This window comes from Mastigoproctus giganteus, chromosome 5 (assembly GCF_048544385.1).
Source record: "Mastigoproctus giganteus isolate SK-2022 chromosome 5, ASM4854438v1, whole genome shotgun sequence".
In the NCBI taxonomy this organism is placed as follows: Eukaryota; Metazoa; Arthropoda; class Arachnida; order Uropygi; family Thelyphonidae; genus Mastigoproctus; species Mastigoproctus giganteus.
This window is the reverse complement of record NC_143579.1, coordinates 106,210,829-106,234,464: the sequence shown is the minus strand read 5'-3', so window position 1 is coordinate 106,234,464 and position 23,636 is coordinate 106,210,829. Positions and strand designations below refer to the sequence as shown.

Here is a 23,636-nt window from a genome sequence, read left to right as displayed (position 1 = left end):
GTGATTAGACATTAATTTTATGTTTCTTGATTTTGATCAAGATTTGAATAGGCTGTTATTATATGTTGTTAAAATTCATGCTATACAGTATTCCATCTTCTGTCTTCTAATCCAAGGAATTGAGGTTGGGCAAAGATGAAAAAATACCAATTTTCCTTCGGGATGCTCAAGTTAGCTGTGGTAAGTTAGCTGAAATAAGCTGTGGGCTTCAGATCGGCTCTTCACTCTATATTGCTTACTCTGACAGTATTTCGCTGGATCAGTCTTCAGTGAATTGAATAGGTTTACTGTATTTCTTGGGAAAAAAATTCTTTAGGCAGGAGAGGTTGTATAGCACAGAAAGTAATGGAAGATATCGGCTGCCATGACTGTGTCCGGCACGTGAGGTAGCGTGAGACCTCGAAGTCTTGGGACATCAGTCACTCCGGTAAGCATTTGAGAAATTGAGAGGACGTTGTTCGATGCTATGCGAAGTCGCCAGGAGATGATATTTTGGTTGATATACATATAATACTACCTTGAAGATGGTGAATGGATTGCCGATTACCCTATTCATCCGTCTCATTATCCAGTACTCGATTGCGAGGAATCTGTTTATATACGGCAGCGGGGCAGAAGACTAGACTGGAGACGCATAAAGTGCAATTGATTCTACATCCGATAGGAGCAGGCCTGTCAGCTCCTATCGGTTGTATTTATTTTTGGATTTATCGGATAGATTTATTTACAAGCAACGTTATACAGTTCTGTTCGAAACACACCTAAGGTAATAATAATAACTCGAGTGAAATGTGATTCTTTTTACAGTGGTCAGTGAGTATTAAGTTTGTTTGTTTTTTAATTCTTAATTATCTCTTATTATTTTCTAACACAGTAATTTTTTTATATACATATTCTTAAATATTTCTTATTATTTTCTAATATAGTATCTCAGAAATTTGATGAGCCAAACAGTTGCTGTTTACTGATACTAGATGTCGCAACTATCCATATAGCAAAGTCAGCGCTAAATCGAGGCAAGAAAATCGATTGCTTTGTGATCAACCAACACCGGGATTTACTGCAAGCAGCCATCTCCTCCTCCGTCGAATAAACCTGTGAAGGAGAGTCGATCTTGCTCTCTCGTCTGTTTATTTGGCGTATATACCTGGGAGAGAATAGATACAACCTGACGCAATGGTAAGTCGAACATCAGGTTTCGTTGTAGTGTTCTATTCCAATATCACAAGTACTAAAGTAATTTTAATAGCCAGTTTCCATTTTCATCATCGCTCGGTGTATTGTGCATTGGGATGACAGGATAAAAGCAGGTTATCTCCGTTTTGTGCATTAGTAGCCCGAAATTTGTCAGTAATCGCATATTAAAGTTCGTAAGATTTCGGCACACACATATACTGTAGCATGTTGATGCTCATATATACAATAGATTAATAATGGAGAAAGAAAATTTGCAAATCTGCATCTGCAAGCTTATCGAGCTTGCAATTATTTATATGTCAAGAAAATGAAATGCTTTTATTCAGAGTTATTTATATGTCAAAAGATAAGGTGTTTTAATTTGCGATTCTAAGCCTTTAAATTTTAATTTCTGATTCCGTTAGATTATTATGTTTGAAAATAACGTAAATAAATAAATTAATTATTGTTTACTGGAGTAAAAATACAGTGGATGTTGTCCTAATTGCCCGTCAGCCAAATGTAATAACAACTGAAGAATATATATCGGTGTTTTGTGGCCAACGCTAACTAGTAATTGCCTCAGAATAGATAATTAATTCAATACATTCAGGGAATGTTCTAAAATACCTTGAATTAAACCAGAAGTAAACGTTACGAATCGTTAAAAAAAATAACGTTAAGCAAACAATTGCAAATATAAACATTGTATGTATTAGCATGTAAACAACTGTAAGTTCGACTAGCTTGAATTTAACCTATACAGATTACATAATCAATATTAAAAACAGCAAAATAAATAAATCATGCAGTAATCAGGACCCACCTAACTCTTTGCCACCCTCCGTATTGCAGACCTGTTATACAGTTTGCCAATGTAACAAGCCCATGCTTTAAAAAAAAAAGAAGAAAAAGAGAAGCAAGCTTCTAGAAGCTAACAAAAACCCAAATAAGAGATAAAATTGAAACTGTAAATGCTTTGTGGCTGGCGTCAGTTACAAAGCATTTATACTCGTATGTTCCAGTTAAATTACTTCATAAAGGACCCCGCTTCAAAAATTTACTAGAAATCCCAATGAAAATACTGTTCCAACAAACAGTTAGTGCCAACTGCAGTGTAAAATACAATTTGTAAATGAAACCATTTTTAGTAAGCACCAATGATATTAAGTTAGGGCTACAGCTTCAATTTGTATCTTGATCACGAAGAATAAGACCACAATAAGCAAACACACGAATTCTCCGATCCCAGAATCGTTCCTTTTTATAACGAACTCAAAAGCTAATTCGTTTATTGGGGTGAATAGCTTAGCCCCGTCGTGATTAAACTTTGAACTAACGTTTGTTGTTGTTGTTGTTTTGTTTTTATTGATTAAAGAAATTCTACATAATATAGTGATTACAATGAAAAAACTGTTTTTAATATAACCTACAGTTTCGAGTTATTAATTTTTAAAAGTGGAAAATGACTTTATAACAGACTTGTATATTTATTCAGAAAAATTAACAGCGTGCTGGTCTACCTTTGACCACAGAAACTTCAATGCGTCCTGAAAGACTTGCTGTTAATGTCTTATATAGTATTGTGTTCAATTCTTTTAAAGCATTCCATAAAATTTCTACAATGTAGGAACAGAATTGTCCAGAACATCAAGGTAGGAAGCATCAGATTACGCACATTGCGACCAGCATACCTAGTCTATATTAACTGTCCCTGACTATAGCATTTCCTCCTTCCAACTTCATAGTTGAGACAACACGCCCAACTAGCAAGCGTTTTACAGGAGTTCTCCATACCTGAATAGGTCCATCAGACAGAAAGAAGCATATCGTAACTCATTGTTCCAGACGACCAATTTCCGCTAGTTCCACAATCATCGTGGGCATTTTTTTTTTTTGTTTGTTTGTTATCAGAATGGCAGCTTGTGTATTGCAGCTCTTCAATGAAAATTAATGGCATGCAGATCTTTAATAGTTGTGGAAACACATACAGGTTTGCTTGTGGCGGCTCCAAATTCAGGTTCTCTAGGGGCCTGAAGGTGTGAAGATAACCAGTCGTCTTAAGGCGCCGGTTACTTCGTCTATTTCGATTGTTTGGGAGTTTCCGATTGTCGATTTGGAAATGTTTAATTCCTGAACAGAATCGCGTAGAGACATTTTTCCCACATGATGACATCTCGCAGTCATTCTCCTCTGAAATTGTTTTCTATCCATGTGCTCATCATTCAGCGTATACACGTCTGAAATGAATTCCAAGCTAACTGGAGACCACTTTTATAGGAATTATTTGCATATTTCATAGCCACATCAGCGGAATGCTCCTAAATTTTGAAAGGATAGTGTATATGCCAGTGTTATACGAGTATATATATATATAACCATACAAATAAATTAGAAAGAGAGTTAAAAATAAAAAATAAAATGCCAGCAGTATGGCAAGACAAGAGCGAAAATTTTTGCTCTTGTTACCCCTCTCTTCCCTCCCTGTTTGGTTTGATTCTTAAGTTTAATTTCGACTATTTTCGCTCTTGTCTTGCCATACTGCTGGCATTTTATTTTTTACTCTCATTCTAATTTATTTGTATGGTTATATTTTAAGCATCATGTAGAGGAATATGCTTTTTGCTGCCTTTGATGTTTGCTGTACCTTTTTATTTTATTTTTATCATGAAAGATTCAGTTTCCAACTATTTTAAACGTTATTCAAATATATATATATATAAAGAGTAGAGTAAGGATTTTTGGCCAAACGTTTTTAACATAACTGATATAGATCTGTCGCAGACAGCATTGGACGACCCGATTGTTGCTAATGGTCACCAGGTTACAAACCCTTCTCGCAAAGACAACTTTGTATGGTCCTCTATTCTCCTGTCTAGTTGGGAATCACTTCAGTATGTCAAGTTAAATACAGTAGTCGCAAAAGCCATGTACTGTTATTGACACTACAGAAACAGTTGAACCAATAAACTAAGCTAAAAAAAAAAAAAAAACTCAACTATTATATTAAGGTCACCTGGAAATTAACTTTCTACTACCCATGTATACTGTGTCTGCAAACTGTGTGTGTTTTCTGGTCGATCTGTCTGCTTTGCTGGACGAAAAACCCCAGTTTCTCGGTAAAAAAAAACATTGCTATCTACGCTTGAGAATAACCAACTCAGCCACGGAGTGAAAAAAGCCCATAGAAGTTCCTCGCGTCATCGACGGGATTCGAATCCGGCCCTTTTCTGCCAGTGTGAGGAGGACAGCGACGACACCACTGTGCTACGTGCGCAGACCCAATAGCAAGTGGTGCTTAGTTCAGCACAAAAAAAAAACAAAAAAACATTATAATAATAACAATTATAGGCAGGTGGTACGCGGGCCTAAACCAGGAGATCGAAGAAATGTGGCATATCCAACAAGTAACTACCATCCCAACCATCGTGTCAACCTCCGGTATGATATTATGCCAAAGACCCTGCATAACAGTCTAGCAGCAATAGACTTCCAAGAGAACACACACAAGGAACCCAGAAAGTCGCAATCCTGAACATCTGTAGTCAGAAGTGTCAGAGATAGTCAGAGACTTCCTCATCGAAAAGTAACACCAGACATAACAGCCACCCTGTGCACTTGGTACCAGTACCCGTCACGGGGTATAACCCCTCCCCTTCAGGGAGAAATAATATAACAACAAATAATAACAATAATAATTACCGTATCACAAGTACGAGCCCCAGGCTATACTAGGGACCTTTACTATACTGGGACCATGCCATAATGATGGAGAAGATGATCCGGCACAAAGACCAGGCATAACCCTCATCGACAAGAAGGAAATGGCTACCTACCTGATCGGCATAGCGGTGCCCAACACCAGCAACCTCCAGAAAAAATACCAGGAAAAGATCAGGATGTCAAAGATACGTGACATATGTAACAAGTAATGACCATGCCGATGATTTTCACCACCGGCATGGTGCCAAAGAGCCTCCATAAGAACCTAGCAACAATAGGCCTCCCAGCGAACACTTACATGGAACTCCAGAAAGCTCCAATCCTGAACACCTATCGGATAGTAAGAGAGTTTCTCGACCAACAGTAACAATAATAATAGTAATCAGACACAACCAATCACCCATGCACTGGTACCAGAACCTAGCAACAATAGGTCGTCCAGAGAACTTACATGGAACTCCAGAAAGCCTCAATCCTGAACACCTATAAGATAGTAAGAGAGTTTCTCGACCAACAGTAACAATAATAATAGTTATCGGACACAACCAGTCACCCATGCATTTGGTGCTAGTACCCATCATCGGGAGGAAAAAAATGTCATAAAAGGTGAAAGGTTTTATAATAATAATAAATATATTGTAAATCTGTGATAAACTAAATGAACTGCCAGTGTAAGAAGATTTAGATGATTCCCATAATTTTGAAGAAATTTTAATATGTTCTTATTTATATTTAATATGTTTTTATATACATTTCGTATGGTTTGTTTTATTATATTTAGTATGTTTTATTTAATATGTTCTATTTATATTCTAAGTAATTGACACCTTAATGAATGTACTTATCACACCCTTCTAAAAATTTTTTCTGAAAAAGTCAGCGAAGGTTTCCAAAGAGATGATGTTCAGTTCGGTGGTTACGTTTTTCTGTCTTCAACATCCTGAAATCTTTCCCCTTTGAGGGAAGTTTTCACTCTGGGAAAGAGGAAGAAGTCCACTGGCGCAAGATTAGCATCTGCGCAGGTAGCACAATGGTATCGTCTTGTTTTTTTTTTTTTTTTTTTTGCCTTTGGTAGTTATTGGCGCATCGGCTTCTGTGGCCATATTGCACCTCCCAAGGTTTTTGCAGTACTTTGATCCAAGCCCGAGGCGGGAATCGAACCCGCGACCTTTGGGTTGCCAGGCAGGCACTTTACCCACCAGGCTAGCAATGGTATCGTCACCGTCCTCCCCACACCGAGGGGAAAAGGCCCGGACTCGAATCCCGTCGATGACGCGAGGAGCTTTAATGGGCTTTTTCGCTCCGTGGCTGAGTTAGTCGGTCTCAGGTGTAGATAGCAAGGTTTTGTTTCCCAGAAACTGGGGTTTTTCGTCCAGCAAAACAAGCAAATCGACCAGAGAACACGCGCAATTTACAAACATAATACATACACGGGTATATGTAAGAAATTACGGATGGCCCTAATATAATAATTTGATTGATTTTTTTTTTTTTTTTTTTGGTGCTAGATTAGCAGAGTACGGTGGATGGTTTTACTATAGAATGCCACGTTTCGTCAGAAATGTCTTCACAACTGCAGAATGGTCGAGGCATTGTCATACAGCAAAAACCAGCTACCTCTCGAAATTGTGGCCTCACCCAGGAAATGCGCTTCAATAGTATTTTAATCTCTTGTACGTAGAACGCAGCATTAACTGTCTTCTCTTAAAGTACAAATTCCTTGTGAATCACACCGTTTGTCGACTAACACGATCGGCATCGTCTTGATCCAGGACTCCTATAAACGAAACGTTTTGGGCCATGCTAATTATTTCGAAGTCCACTACATGCTCTCGTGCTTCGTTTCTGAGTCGTACTGAGACACTCAACACTCATCTCCAGTAACAAAACAGTCGAGGAAATTAGGACAAGTCTGAATGAACTATTCGCATGATGACACTCTTCGTTGCTCCTGCTCATCCATTAGGCTATGCAGCACAAATTTTGTACAGACTTCCTTTTCCCTACATCTTCAAGCAGAATTTGACGACTGGTTCTCCTTGTTCATATCCAATCATCAGGCCATCATTTTGAGAGTCAAAAGTTGATCTCTTGCCACAATTTCCCGAACTTTGCAACTCTATTCTCAGTCGAGAGGTTGACGGTTGTTGTTGTAGCGTTTTAGGAGCATCAGCGACTAAAGCTATATTGTTCCGTGTATACTGTCTGTAAATTGCATATGTTCTGTGGTCGATTTTCTGTTTGCTGTACGAAAAACCAGAGTTTCCGGGAGAAAACCATGCTGCCCTCGCCTGAGACCGACTAACTCGGCCACGTGGTGAAAAAGTCCCATAAAAATTCCTCCCATCGTCGACGGGACTCTAACTCAGGTCTTTTCCACCCCGTGTGGGGAGGACGTTTATTCTACCAACTGTGCTACCCACGAGGGCAGAGGTTGACGGACGCCCATTTTTGAGTAATTGCAACCATCCTTACATCCATCTTTGAATGGTTTATACCATTCCAACACACTGGGACAACTTAACGTTTTATCGTCATAATCAGTTTTCATAAATTTCTGTCATAGATTTTCCCAGTTTAAAACAAAATTTGATATTCGTTCGTTGCTCCATTGCAAAATCGTGACACGAAACGCTACTAACGAAATTGGTTGTTTCTTACAACCTGTCAGCCTACTGGACAATCTCTGTACCACCATTTGTTGGAGGAAGTTTGAACTAAAACACACCACTTCCTTTTATTTTCAAACTCATCAAACTTTACTGCAACAGCACTAGTCCAGGAACTTTATTGCCGTATATACATAATCTATTTACAATCATTAATTCCCCTATCATCAAACGGCTCATGTCGCTCCCTTTCCAAAATTTTTCGAAGATCCTGGTGGCGGATACAATTGTACATAATATGCTCGGAATTTTCAATTGCTCCATCAGTAAAATTTGCAGCCTGAATAATTCCTAAAGTACACAGTCTTTTTCGCAATCCATCTCTAGTAACCACCATAGTGCCATACAGCCTTAAATCTCTTATCCTAGATAGCACTCCAACATCAGGTATAAAACTATAGGTGCTTGGCCCAACTCAGACCTGCTCCAAAGTGCTAAATGAAACCGCTTTCTTTTATGTTTTAAGTTCTTCTTTCCATAGATTTTATTATTTTTTTTCGGACAACCCTCACTCCATAAATCTCCAACGCCTCTCATTGTGCTTATTTGCAAACTCTAACGTTTTCTCTATTATTATCAAATACACTCAGTGATCACTGAATTATGAATACCTACCTAATACCGTGTTGCCCACCGTTCGCACGGATAACAGTTGCTATTCGTCTAGGTATTGCCTGCACTAGATGTCTGAAGACATCTAGTGCAGGCAATACCTAGAGATCAGCAGTCATGCTGCCGCTACCTGCAAGGCTTTCCACCGTGTAGGAATAGATGACGGTTGCGTCTCCATACGCCCCACTTCCCCTTACAAAACATACCACAGGTGTTCAATTGGATTGAGGTTAAAAATTTAAAAATAAATTTTCTGTTTATACTCCGGGACGACCAAAAACGGCCAGAGGAGTTTACAAGATACACAGAATACAAGAAACAGCACCGTATTCAGCAGTCACGGGCTTGAACCCCGGTCACTCAAGGCACGTGTACTTATGCACCCGCGCGCCTGACAACTAGGCTAGTTGGGAGGTCTGTTGTGTCCTGGCATTTGGCCGTGGGGCCCCTAGTTAGGACTCCATGTTACTGCACACACAACTGGGAAGTAGTCCGTTATTACGACGATAATCAGAGGTGAGGAGAGGGTGCCTCTTGGGTCATCTGTTGTGGAAGTCCATATGCCCGAGTGTGCAGCGCTTCGTCATTTGGGACATTGTTCTTGCATTCCCCGTATTGTACTGCAATTTCAGCTGTCACACAGTGACCTGCCGTCGAACCCGCAGAACGCACTGCACCCTTCGCCCACCACGAACATCTACTTTGCGTAATCCTTTACAGTTCTGTCGGCGGGAGGTTGTGTGACCCGTTCGACACCATTCTTTGTACACCACCACATTGGGTCATGAACAACCGACAAGACGTGCCGTTTGCGACATGAAAGCACCCGACGCATGAGCTCTCACATTCATACCCTTTTGAAACTCCGTGATATCTTTACTATGTACCATAGCTGCTACTTTATTACTTTTAGTTAAAAATAGTAAAGATATCACCAGATGCAAATTACCACTGCTGTAGCGTACTAAGTTGGTTGGCTTTTTATACTGCGAGCTATGCGGCGTAGTCCATTACAGACGAGGTGGTCACAATTCAGTGATCACTGAGTGTATACAGGTGTCCTGCAACAAACTTGCATGGCATCATTGGAGACCGTGCTGTAGGACGGTCTCCTGCTATTCTTCGAGGGACTCGTGCCTACACGCAAGAGTCACTCCAAGCAAGGCAAATCTCTGTGCACAGATTAGACATTTCTTCACCATCACATTCTGTATCCTAAAACTCCATGCACTACGTGAATATAAACGGCCACTTGTAAATGAGATCCAAAGATATACAGTATAGTACCTTTAATTTTCCACTGTACTAATACAATCTTTCTTATCTTAGAATATACCGTTTTCACCTTCTCTCTTATGTACTAAAGCTCGGAATCATGGAATAGGGAGCCATCAGAAAGTTACAATAGCCTTTAAAATCGGGCCGTTATTGATAGCATGTTGACAAGATATTATGTTGAAACCCTTCTAAGATCAGTACTTCTTCCCCTTCTACGCTCTATCTCAAACGCTTTGGAGGAAAGACGCCTGCCCACATACGGCGCTCATATTCCGACACTGCCGAAGTGATGGGAGTACGTAGTCACTGTTGTAATATGTTCGAATATAAAATTTTATCTTCCCCTCTAAAATGAACGCGTGGGCCAAAGCCGACTTTGCATTACTCTTAAGGCTGCACTGCATCCTGTAATTAGCTTATCGAACAATAATCGACTGTAATTTCCAAAGTGAGCAGAGCTTTCATTTTAAAAACTTCATTCTAGTTTTATAAGCCATGCCCAGTTACTGTGAAGTAACTGGGCATGGCTTATAAAATTGACACATTTTCTTTCGGAGACCATTTCATTTAATTTATGAAATACTCGGTAAAATATTCCATTTCCCAGATTTATATTTCTTTTAAGTGATCCTTTTCCTATTCTTCCAGTACGGCTTCGTAAACTATGCTTTGGAGCTTCTTGTACTTCGAAACTTTGGAGATGAAACCTGGGAAAAGATTAAGTGAGTATAAGATTTGTAGTTATAACATCCTTTTATCTTAAAGACTTCATTTATTTTGATAGGTCTACATTAAAGATTTTTCTAAAATGTTTCTAATGTGAATTCTAAACACGTCTGCTTTCCATGTGACAAAGGAGAGACAAATAATGAGTTACACTTTCCATTATTATTGCAATCCAGGAATTCCCACAAAGTTACCAGACTTGCATTTGAAAACTAACAAATCTAAATTACGTATTCGAAATGGCCACAGTCAGCATTCATGCGTAATCTACAATGTGGCAAAAACGGGAAGTGCATACTTATATGGAAATTATTCTACATGCGTCAACATCTGTCAGTTCCTCAATACGTAGTGTAAACGCCCTTGATGGTAGCATTGGTTATAATCACCGTCCACCAGCGCCAGGACCAAGTTATTTCGGCCTCCTGGGCAGAGAGATTTTTTGGCGCCCATTTATTAAGAATATATATATTTTTTTTTTCCCTCACTATTCTGCTGTTTTTGGCGCCCCTTAAAGAACTGCGCCTCCCGGCAAGGATCCTGCTAGCCCGTAATCCGGCACTAGCAGGATCCTGCTAGCCCGGTCCACCTCACGCCGGCCAGAAAAGAACTGAGTTCGAATCCCGTCAGTAACACGATTAGTTGATCTTAAGCGAGGGTTGCATGCTCATGCTCTCTCTCTCTCACTCTTCCAGCAAGCAGCAAATCGACCAAAAAATGCATGCAGTTTCAGAGACAAATATATATTTTCGCCTCATACCCTCAGTTACTTTGGTGCTTAACACGCACTTAACCTAACATCGTGTAGAAAAAAAAATTTTTAAATCTAATATATCCGCATTTTTAACTCCATAAAATCTAAATTTCAAAGTATTTTATTTTCTTCTCATCTTTGTTTTTACGTTCATTACATGAATAGAAATTTCAATCATTCGTCTATTAGGAAAATAATAGAAAGACAGAGGGAAGTGAACAGTATTTCTTTTACAACTGCGATATGTGGTGGGCAAATAGAAAGTGTGTCTGTGATTAACTTGTCAACTAAGGATGTCCACTTTGTTATATTTAATCTACAAGAGGAACTGTGGTTTCCAGAATACAGAATGCATCAAAAATAGACAAAATATGCAATAAAATGTACGAAAATATGCATGAAAATGCACCAAAATACTAATTGTTGTAATGACATTTTTTCATTTATTAATAGTTTATCACAATTAATTAAATTAAAATTTCTTTGTATTTAATAATTAAAAGTAACAAAATCTTTAATGAAAGGTTTCAGAATAACGATCATTTTGCAACTCACGTGGACTCTCATATGTCTCCAAGGATAGTTGAAATTTCTAACTGAACTTTCTCTACCTCTTTAATTTCACTGCTCCCCATGTTTCAAGCTCTGTTATAGAATCACGCAATCAAGCAAAATGAGTCTCAATGAACAGCAATACATACATATATACACAGTAGTGCTCAAAAAATTGTATCACTTGCAAAATTCACCGAATTTCTGTGAAACATATATGATATATTATGTATATATTACATATATATATGCAAAACAAATATGATATATATGTGGCGATAGTAGTAGTAGCAATGGAGGCAATGATGCAGGAAAGCAAGCGTAGTAGAATCAGCCAAAAAAAAAAAAACAATTTAGCACATCCATTCCATATATGATATCGATATATCATATATGTTTTGTATTGCATCATCCATCTGTAGCAAACTCTCTTAGATGATGTTACTTGCCATACGTGATTGCATCATCCTAGGGGACAGTATAAATACAGTGCAAATGCCACGAGCCCATTATTCTGCGCTATTGCAATGGCTACGTTTCCTCAATTAACACCACGTAGGAAAGTGTTGCTGCTGCGTTGAATGCATGAAATAACTAAAAGGATTCACTTTAATCAGTCAACAGCGGCACTTTATTACGAAAAATATCAGAAACTGGCAGTCTAAACAGAAAGAAAGGAAGTGCACGTCCACGAATATCTTCTGCAGCGTAGGACAGATTTCTGGGCCGTCTGTGCATGCTAAACAGAAGCTCCTCATTGACACAGTTCAAAACAGCATGGGAGGAGGATACAGGTGTAATGTCAAATACTGCTACTGTATGCAGACGTCTTTTCTCGTTGGGATCAGAGCACGTTGCCTAAGAAAAAAGCCACTTTTGACTCAAAAAATGAAAGCCCGGCAGCTAAAGTGGGAAAAAGAACATGCCAGTTGGTCTGAGGATCAATGGAAATGGGTTATTTTCTGTGATGAATAAAAATTCAAGTTGCATGGTTCGAACTGCCAGCAGACCGTTAGACGAAGGTGTGGAAAAGAATTTCATCCTGAGGTCTCCAAAGGAAATATTCTCAAATGATATGGGGCTGTATTTCACATAAATTAGTTGGTCGTCTTGAGTTTGTGAAGGGTACAGTGAATGCTGAGGTATAAAAGAACATTCTCGAGACAAAATTACTTCCCACAAGTAAAAATCACTATGGAGGCATTGCTAATTGCATTGTTCAGGACAACTTTGCTCCATGTCATAGAGCCAAAACTGCAAGTACAACTTCATAAAATTATCAAAAGTTTTATATTTATGAAACGTCGCACCATTGCTTAAATAAATATAATTTATTTCGCTGTCTTTACTGTCCGCTGGTGCAAATAATGTTGAAGGAGAAACCAATTCGTATAATAACATGGCCGAGGAACAGTCCAGACCTCAATCCAATTGAAAACTTTTGGAACAAAATGGGCGTTTCAGTAATGCAAAAGAACATTACTGAAACACCCATAAAAAACACTTAGAGAGATGCAGGAGATATTAACCCGTTGGTACCATAAGACTTCCCAGGAATATTCAGAACCTTACCCAGTCGATGGCACGACAATGTGCAGCATTTTCATAGCATCAAAGCAAGGGGTTGGCCAATGAAATAGTAGTGTGCATTCTGTTGTGTTTTTTTGGTTATATAACTGCCTGTCACCCTAGTATGCGCAAAGTAATGAAAGAAATCACTGCTTTCATAGAATTTTTATTAACATATGAACCATAAGGAACATGCTGTTATTTTGGAATAAAGTACTTATTTTTTTAATTTTTTTTTATTAAATCTGTTTATTTCATTGTATATTTAATATTATATAATATTACCCATAAGCATTGGTGTATTCGGGCCGGAACGGCGTTCCGGCCCGAATACACCAATTAATAGATTTCTTTAAAAACAAAAATATAAATTTCGCACGTTTCTTACTAAAGTACAATGTGTTAAGAGATCCAAAGAATGAGATATACTGTGATGCGTGCGAACGCTGCATTTTGATTCGCCATAAGCTCAACGCTAGAACTGGTTGTTCTATGAACCGTGAGTCTCAAATCTGATTCAGTTACTGTACAGTCGATGTGGCGTTATCATATAATCTTCTGGAGAACGCGCGTCCCGGTACTATTTTTTTTTTTTTTTTTACAACGAGCGTTCCGGTACTATTTTTTTTTTTTTTTAGCAATAACACCTCTGCCCATAAGGCATAAAAGTAATTTTTTTTGCAATTAATAGTTTCATGTATATATTTACTCATGTTCTTTCAACGAAAAACTCGAGTTTCCGGGAGAAAAAAATCATGCTACTTGAGATCGACTAACTCAGCCACGTTGTGAAAAGGGCGCATAAAAATTTTCTCCCATCATCGACGGGACTCGAACTCAGATCTTTTCCACCCGATATGGGCTCTACCAGCTGTGCTACCGTGAGGCTTGGGGATGGCTGTGTACTGAAGTCAATGAAAGGGATGCAATTTCTGTCTCCGAAGAATGTGCGCCAAAAACGTGTGGGAAACTCTTGGAACTGCTGCTCTACGAGTTTTCGGGATAGCTTGTCGGATACTGGTCTCTGGATCTCCTTGCACTACTTGAAGAATTTCGTTTTCAGCTTCTTGATGGTAGGGCTGCGGTTGCTTTGGCAGTTTGCAGTTCGACGAAATGTACCGCTTTCCCTCAAACTTATCACGACGGCCACATGTGTTCCACAATCTGACAACATTCCATTAAGAAATGTTTAATGGTATAATCATATCACTTCATGTGAATTACCTACAGCTCAAATTTTCATATTCAGTATTATAAAATGAAGTCACTATCGTGAAATAAACACTGTCACTAAAATAATTCCAGAAAACAACTAATGCACGATGCAGAGGAATCTGTTTGGAGGAACGTGTGATTTCGTTTGCTGGGGTAAGAATGCGTTGGAAATCAGTTGGCTCGTTTTGGTTGATTTTCAAATGGTTCTGAAGGGAGGTTGAGTCACGCCTCCTAAAAACAAACGTTTTTTTGTCCTTTTCCAGGAAATAATAAACAATGGAAGCAATCAGATACCATAATGCAGTGGTTTTTGACCTTTTTTTAATAACGGTACTCCCTAAGTAATTTATTTTATTTTGCGGCATCCCTACTCAATTTTCTGCCTGTTAGGTCCGATTCTCTCTCTGTATACTAATATTACTATGTCTAATATGAAAAAAAAAAAAATGTTATATGATAGTTATTACAATAATATAATTATAAACAAAATTACAATTCATAATACAAATTATATATATATATATATATATCCGACAATTCAAAAAAAAAAACATAAGCCAGTAGTATGGCAAAAAATGTAGAGCGAAAAATTAACATAAAATAACGTAAAAATAAACAAACAGGAAGGGGGAAGTAAAGGTAAGATATAAACAGTAGCCGATAGTACCCTATATAATTTAGCACTTTAATTCCAATTAATAAAACCGATATAAAATTTAAAATAATGCCAATTATAATATGATTTAGCGGTACCCCCCCCCCCCACCCAGAAGGTACCAGTTCCGAAAAACGTGAAATATCACCAAAAAAGGGTTAAAAGAACTACTGAAAGAAAAACAAAATATCAAAATAATAGACTGACCAATATGCCCCATATCGACAGAGGACCATGAGGCCAATAATGGTCATGGAATCGCTGCATTTCAATCGCTATACAAATCATCGCAAAGGCGAAAAGACCGAAGAACCAAACCACCCATTCCTCCCCCGATCGATCCACCAATGCAGAGGATCTGCACGGCGGTGGTCCTTATGCAACGAGAAATAATTTATAGAACAGACAGCACTCAAGATCAGAGCCACACCACTGACATAATGTAAGCTTAGCCAGCTTATATAAAAGAAAAGAAAGGGAATAGATGGCGGCACAGTGCTGCTTATTTAGCATATCAACCCACTACTACCACTGATTTATATTTAAATAATGGCTTAAAAGTTTATCATAAAATAAGAAAATAAATACGGTATTAAGCTATCATTAGAGGCAGAAAAATGCACCTCCTCCATTTTGCCATACTACTGGCTTATGTTTTATGTTGTTTTATTTTGAATTATCGGATATATCTGGGCTTCATGTGGAGGAGGTGCATTTTGCTGCCTCTAATGATAGCTTAATATTTATTTATTTATTTTCTTATTTTATGTTAAACTTTTAAGCCATTATTTAAATATATATATATATATATATATAATAATTTTCTTCTTTATATAGAGGTACTAAGTAAACATCAATTATACATCACCACAAAATTATAAAGATACCGTACACCTTTTTATAATGAAATAAATATATAAATTTTTAAAAAATATAAGTTTAAGTAACTTAAACCCAAATTGCGTGGCACCCCTGGAATGTTGTTGCGGCAACCCGGTTGAAAACCACTGCCATAATGTCTACTAAACCTTTGTTATATTATTATACATTCTTCTTCAGTGGAAGCAGAGAAATGAATATGTGATCTTATTATATATTCTCCTTCAGTGGAAGCACAGAAATGGATATGACGGTTGTGAAATCTGTATATATGAGTACAGTATATGCAGATTGGTGTGCATCATGATAAAAATATAAGAATCTTTTCTTGTCTACAAGTAATTATTAAAGAATAGCAAAATCACCACAACATACTATAAAAAGGAAATGACAGTAGTATTCGGTACAATATGAAGAAATATCTGAAACTGGTTTTGTTCATAGCATTGTAGTTTATTACCAATTATGAGCATAGTACTGTACACTACATTAAATGTCTTAGGTGATAATCGATACTTCTGTGATTTATTTCATTGTGATTCATTCCAGACACGAGGCTGAGATAGAAATGGAAGGCCAATTCTTGGTAAGGTTAATTTATGATGATGAAATTACCTATAATATTGTTGGAGCTGCCGAAAAGGTGTTGCGTAAGTACTTTTCTTGTTTGTTTGTTTTTTCTCCCAAAATTCACCTTAAACTAAACGTGGTATAATCAAATGATGATTTACTAAATTTTTATTATACTGTTAAAGAAATCGTTGCCAACTGCAATAAGCAGTGTTGAAGAGTCTTGGGCTTAAATATGGTGCAACCGTTGCCGCGAACAAATTAGGAAACCCTAATTTGTTATATATATATATATCCTTAGTAAAGGGGCGCCGAAAAATCTTTCTGCCCGTGGAGTGAAAGTACCTTAGTTCGGCCCTGAGCTGTTTAATATTCCCTTATGGATACATCTGCTACGTCATCGAATTTTCAGTGCCAAGTCAGGCCACGTTGATCTGCATGTAGTATTTGAAATCGTCCTCATTTTTGAGCGTTAGTATATATGCATAAAGTGCCTATTGTCTTCATCGTATCCGTACGTCTGTCTTCATGTAATAACTCGACTCCCAGTGGGGGGATTTTTATGAAATTTTATATCTGATTCGATTAAAACGATTTGTCAAGACATCCAAATTTTAGTAATATAAATCCAACAGATATCCGATAATTATTATTCATTTATTTTTTTTTTTTTTTAACAGTATAAACCAGAGCTATGATACTCGATACGTTCTACGTTGATTTCAATATTTGTAGAATAAGAGAAATTTACCTCAATATGATACGTAGAACTTTTCTGTATGCTACTCTCCAGAAATTAAAACGAATGTAACATTAACGGAAAATGATTACAGTAAAAAATAATAAATTGAAAATAATTTTAAAAATTTAAAAAATAAATTGAACACAATTAAAAAATTAATTTAAAATTTTAATTAAAAAATTAAAAGAAGTTTAACGCAAATTTGGAAAAATAATACAATTTGGGATTAAAAAAAACTACGATACAGTATTTAATAACCTTAATATCGAAGATCTATCTCTCAACGATTGGGCGTATATATTTGACGCCTTTTTTACTCCGTATTACATAGTGTGGACGTTTAGACGATATTCTTGTTATTACTGATGGTAGTACTATTCAAGACATTTTACATTCGTGTAATAATATTCATCCTAGACTCAATTCTACACTCAAAAGGGAAAATACACATACATTACTAAGTCATTAAATTTTCTAAATTTCACGCTTACTCGGGACGCGAATAAAATCCAATTTAACAGCTGTCGTAAACCCACAAACACCGGGATGCTTCTGCATTATAACTGCTATCACCCATTCACCTACAAAAAGTCTATCTTTAATCAACTTTTCAATGCCTATAAATATTCAACGACGGAATCTGCTTTAGACTCAGAAATACAGATATTAACCAACAAGTCTTAAACAGGGATTATCCCTTGCTACAATAAACCGAATTAGGGTACAAGCTAAGGATAGGATACAAAACACCACACCAACCAACAATAGTAACATGAAAAAATATTTTATTTCTATCCCATACGTTGAATAGTGGCACACACAGCTTAACAGATTGTTTAAAGATACCGAATTTAAGATTGTGGCCAGACCAATACGGAAATTATACGCTATACTGAACAATCGCTGTCCTTTCATCTTTCGAAACCCAAATAAATGACCTGATATACAACATTTCTTGCGGCGATTGCAACTCGTCTTATCAAGGATCGACGCGATTTCCTCTGAATTTTAGAGTTAAACAGCACGGGTTCTCAGTTAGTGCTTCTCATTCAGCAGGGTAAGAATTAGCTTTTCATTCCGTTAATGAAACACACACGTTTTTATTCAACGAGGACAAAATACTTATTGTCTATAATTATACGAGACTATTAATTGTAGAAACCGTCGAAATAAAATTACGTGAGAATTCTATTAACATTCGCCGTCCATATCTAATCTCCGATTCGCGGTCTTTTATGTGCATGCGCGAAGACAAATAATCTATTTAAGATTCATGCTTACACATACTCAATAATTTCCATTCTTGTGATCACGACATACGGTCGAAAAGCTGTCAGCTTCAGGAAGGAAAGTCTTTTTCAAAATTTCCGTTAAACTTCTTTTAATTAATATTTTTAATTATTTTCAATTTATTTTTTTTTACTATAATCATTTTGCGTTAATGTTATATTCGTTTTAATTTCTGGTGAGTAGCATACGGAAGTGTTCTACGTATCATATTGAGGTAAATTTTTCTTATTCTTCTACAAATTATTTTTGTAACATAGTTTATCAATATGCCGTTCATCATAGCAGAAACATTGGATATTATGTTTATTGAAGGAATGAATGGACAATATGATGGACGTGCAGAAACGAAATTTTCTCGGTTCGCGCATAAAAGTCGATCAAGGAAGAAATACGTAAATGCATTACGAAAGCATTAACAGAATACTACTGCTGTTTCATTTATTAAATCACAGCTTCTGATATAAACGTTTCATTTTGCACACTGTTGATTACAACACATTAAAAAACGCGGAGCGAATATTAAATTGTGCAGTGAAGTAAACAGGTACGTTTATAAATTATTAGTTAATCAGTTAATTGTTTTGTTTTCTTTGCACTTCCATTAATCACAAAGAAAAAAAAATTCAATTATTATAAGTAATAAAAATCTAACATGCGTGAAATGATATGCATACATTAACTGACTTGTGTATGTATTTAATGGCCATTAATTCCATCTTTATAATATATGTAACAAAAAACAAAAAAAATGTATTGCTTTAAGTTTAAGCATTTCAAATGAAAGACTGCAGTTCTTTATTTCCTATTCATTTTTTTTTTATATTCATTATGATTATTATTATTAATAATACTATATTATTATATTATTTATTTATTTTTTTATTATTATTTTTTTTATTTTTTTTTCAGAAATCCCTGCTGCAGAAATTCTAGAATTGTTTGGCAGAATGTTCTTTGATTTCTGTCAGGAATCAGGATATGATAAAATTTTGCAGGTACTAGGAGCTACACCAAGAGACTTTCTGCAGAACTTGGATGCATTACATGACCACTTAGCTACTATCTATCCAGGCATGAGAGCGCCTTCATTCAGATGTACAGAGCGACCAGAAGATGGCGCTCTTATCCTGCATTACTATTCTGAAAGGGAGGGTCTAGAGCCAATTGTCATCGGGATTGTAAAGGTAAGTATTTATTAAATGATTTTATTTTCAGAATTTCTTAAGGAAAATTGACTCTCCAGTTGTTTAACATTTATGAAACATGAAGCAGTCATTATACAGTTGGAGTTCCAAAACAGCAAGCATAACACAGCTAAGAATAGTATGCCTCTCGGGAAAATTGCCTTTGGTGAATCACCTGTGAGTTACGGGCTGTTTTCTTCCATAAACTGTACTGTTGCTAGCTGACAGTGATAGATTTCTGTGCTCCAAATGTAGGGAATGGGACGATCTTAAGTCAAAACTTGACTTACGGATGTACGAGAATGAATTTCCTGAGACAGCGAGTGGTTGCCCAGGAAAGTAACGCATCTCAGGGATCGGCAGTTACTCAAGTGTCCAGTACTAATCCAAAGGTGCTCTCCAGAGAGATCGGGCTAGGAATGGATCATCAGACAGAAAGTACTCTGATTCCAAGTGAAGTAATGTTAGTAGATTATTCAATTGTTAGAGAAACTGGGAATGTAAAATATAATCTAGACCAGGGGTTCTTAACCTGATGCTCGCGAGCACCATTGTGCTCTTTAAAAAATAAAATTTCCTTCACTTAAGCTAAAAAATTAAAAAAAGTGCTTTCTATTTCTCAGCTTTCTGTGATATTCTACAAAATTGACAATCTTCGCTAGAAAATCCTTTTTTTTTTGTTAGTAATTGGAGGAAAATTATATATTTCGTGACGTTTTAATCTCAAAAACGGTCAAAGTTTGACACGTTGACGGTATTCTCAAATTTTTTCTTATTAATTATTGTTAATTTGACATTTATTTAGTAAGAAATTTTTTTACAAAATACTTTGTTGAGAGTACGATCATTGTTGCCACAGATCGAGGATACTGCCTCATGCAATTCTCAGTTTCTGATTTTAACAGGTTTTTTTCCGGGTTTCACACAGTTGTGCTGTTGCAATAGGTACCGTATATATGTATAGTGCTGACTTTAAAGGTAATGAAAGTGTTATAGTAAGAAATCATTTGATTTTGTGTGCAGCTTAAATGTATTTTTTAACGGATTTAACTAAAGTTACTAAATCCTTTCAAAATGGATAAGTTTTTAAAAAGAAACCGAAACGACCATGATGAGGAAAAAAATTATGCATTAATATTACCTTCACAGTCGTCTGATTTAAACCTACACATTTCAATTGCAAAGAAACGAAAAATTAAAACGTATGCGTTTCAGTCCTCTTGGGAATATGATTATTTGGTAATAGATAATAGTAGTGGAACTGGTGTAATTTGCTTATTATGTAGTAGTAGTAGTAGCAGTGGCATGTGATGCAAGAAAGCAAGTGTATGAGCTTATGCAGCATCAGCCAAAAAAAAAAAAAAAAAAAATCACACCATTCCCTCCAAATGCCTGTCCAGTTCCTCCTTAAATTTATTCAACCTATCAACTTCCACAACGAAAGATGGAAGTTTGTTCCAGCAATTAACCACCCGCTGGCTAAAGGCAAATTTCCGCACATCTATTCTACATCTGTCTTTTCTTAATTTGAATTTATGTCCCCTTAGGCTCGTAATCTGAACAAGTGGAAGGATCCCATTAGAATTCAGCGTGCTCAACCCATTCAAGGCCTTATATACCTCAATCAGATCACCGCGCAGGTGCCTAGTCTCCAGCCACTGCAATTTGCAGAACTTAAGCCTCTCTTGGTAAGAGGATCCCTTCATTCCCCTCACCAATCTTGTTGCCCTTCTCTGTACACGCTCAAGTAAATCTACATCCTTACTAAAATGAGGCCTCCAGACCTGTACGCAGTACTCAAGGCGTGGCCTGACCATTGCCTTATACAGAGGGATAATCACCTCCTTTTCCCTGCTAGCAAAATTCCTAATTGCTAGCAAATGTCAGGCGTGTTTGGCTGGCTTTCGGAAGTCGAATTGTGAAAGACATTACTAAACATGCCACAGGAATTTTCACGAAGCTTTTCCCAAATTTAGCGATATTAGGAAAGCTAAACTTCAAGAAGAAAAAAGAAACTTGAAAGACAGAAAAATATGTTTTAAATTTAGGTCAAACTAATAGTAGTAAAGTGTTAGGGCACAGGTGTTCAAACCATGTCCCGCGGGGCACTTGTGGCCGGCCGGAACCTTAATTGTGGCCTGTGAACACGACAAAGTTTCCAAAAAATATTAGCATTAGCATTAGCATTAGAAGAGGCATTTGATGCAACAAAGCAAGCTTATGCAGCATCAGCCAAAAAAAAATAAATAAATAAATAACCACTTCCACTTCACCCTTCTGTTCGTTCGAAATACCTGTCCAGCTGAGCCTTAAACTTATTTAGGCTATCAACTTCCACAACAAGGGATGGAAGTCTGTTCCACCAACCAACCACCCGCTGGCTAAAGGCAAATTTCCGCACGTCTATCCTACATCTGTCTTTCTTCAGTTTGAATTTATGCCCTCTCAGGTGATTATTCTGAGCAAGAGGAAGAATCCCATTAGCATTGAGCATGCTCAAACTATTCAAGGCTGTATACACCTCTATCAGATCCCCTCGCTGGTGCCTAGTCTCCAGACACTGTAATTTGCAAAACTTAAGCCTTTCTTTGTAAGAGCACCCCTTTGTTCCATTCACTAATCTTGTTGCCCTTCTCTGTACTCGTTCCAGCAGCTCTACATCCTTCCTGAAATGAGGCCTCCAGACCTGTATACAGTACTCTAGGTGTGGCCTGACCATTGCCTTATACAAGGGAATAATCACCTCCTTATCCCTGCTAGAAAAATTCCTATATATCATTTACAATACACCATGAGCTACTCTTGCAGCCCATCTGCACTGCTCAGAGAACTTCATATCTGCCTGTACAACCACCCCAAGTCCCTTTAATTCACTACCACTGTCAGTGTAGTACCACAGAGTTGATACGTTGCTCTGAGGTTGCTGTTTCCCATAAGTAGTACTTTACATTTGTCAATGTTAAACTTCATTTGCCACCTCTCAGTCCATCTGCTCAACCTTTCCAGATCCTGTTGCAGCAGCATAGTGTCAGTAGTGTCCTTGACAACCCTGCCAACCTTCGTATCGTCTGCAAACTTCGACATTAAGCTTGATATACCATCATCAATATCATTTATGAATACAGAAAACAATAATGGACCCAAGACTGAGCCCTGAGGGACTCCAGTAATAACATTAGTCCACGATGAGCAGTGTCCATTGATTACCACTCTCTGTCTTCTCCCCCTCAGCCACCCCTTTATCCACAGCAGCAATTTGCCTCCAATGTCACACTGCTCCAATTTGTGTAGCAGTCTTCCATGTGCAACAGTATCAAAAGCCTTTCTAAGATCCAAGTATATAATATCAAAGTTATTCCCTGCATCCAGTTCCTTTGTGACTGCATCATAGTATCCAATCAAATTGGTCAGGCAAGACTTCCCCTTAACAAAACCATGCTGTGTCTGAGCTATAACTGAAGTCTTGTCTACATGATCCTGCAGTGCTTCTTTAACCAGTGCCTCCATTAATTTTCCGGGAACAGAAGTTAAACTAACAGGTCTATAATTACTTGTGTCGCCCTTTGATCCTCCTTTGTGAATTGGGGTCACATTTGCACATTTCTAGTCCATGGGTACCTAACCTCAGTCCAAGAAAGCTCTCATAATTATGGCTAAGGGTTTGCTTACTTCCTCTGCTGCCTCCTTTAATATAACTGGATAGATCCCATCCACCCCGGGTGCCTTTCTTGTGTTTATCTTCAACAGTTTCTCCTCCACTTTACCCTCAGTTATTACAAGATTCTCTAGCTTACTGCTAGAGTTGAATACACCTGGCTTTCCCCTCGCTAAATAACTCCTCATGTGTGAATGTCGATGCAAAATATTCATTTAGTTTGTTAGCTACCTGAGCAGGATCATCAACAATTCACCCATCGATATCAAGTGGACCAATCTGATTAATCCCCTTCCTTCTAGAGTTTACATAAGTAAAGAACTCTTTGCTGTTTTTCTTTGCATCCCTTGCCAAAGATTTCTCGTACTCTGCCTTCGCCTGCCTAAC

At 37.4% G+C, this 23,636-nt stretch overlaps 1 protein-coding gene across 1 annotated transcript in view; it reads left to right on the top strand.

Moving 5' to 3' along the window:
* The first annotated feature begins 1,050 nt into the window (after nt 1–1,050).
* Gycbeta100B (guanylate cyclase soluble subunit beta-1-like) overlaps nt 1,051–23,636 on the top strand; it is a 123,260-nt gene continuing 100,674 nt past the window's right edge. The window contains exons 1-4 of the mRNA XM_090373395.1: nt 1,051–1,179; nt 10,107–10,180; nt 16,358–16,458; nt 19,320–19,594. Of these exons, the coding sequence (XP_090229521.1) occupies nt 1,177–1,179; nt 10,107–10,180; nt 16,358–16,458; nt 19,320–19,594 (453 nt within the window). The 5' untranslated portion in view covers nt 1,051–1,176. The remainder of the gene's footprint in view (nt 1,180–10,106; nt 10,181–16,357; nt 16,459–19,319; nt 19,595–23,636) is intronic.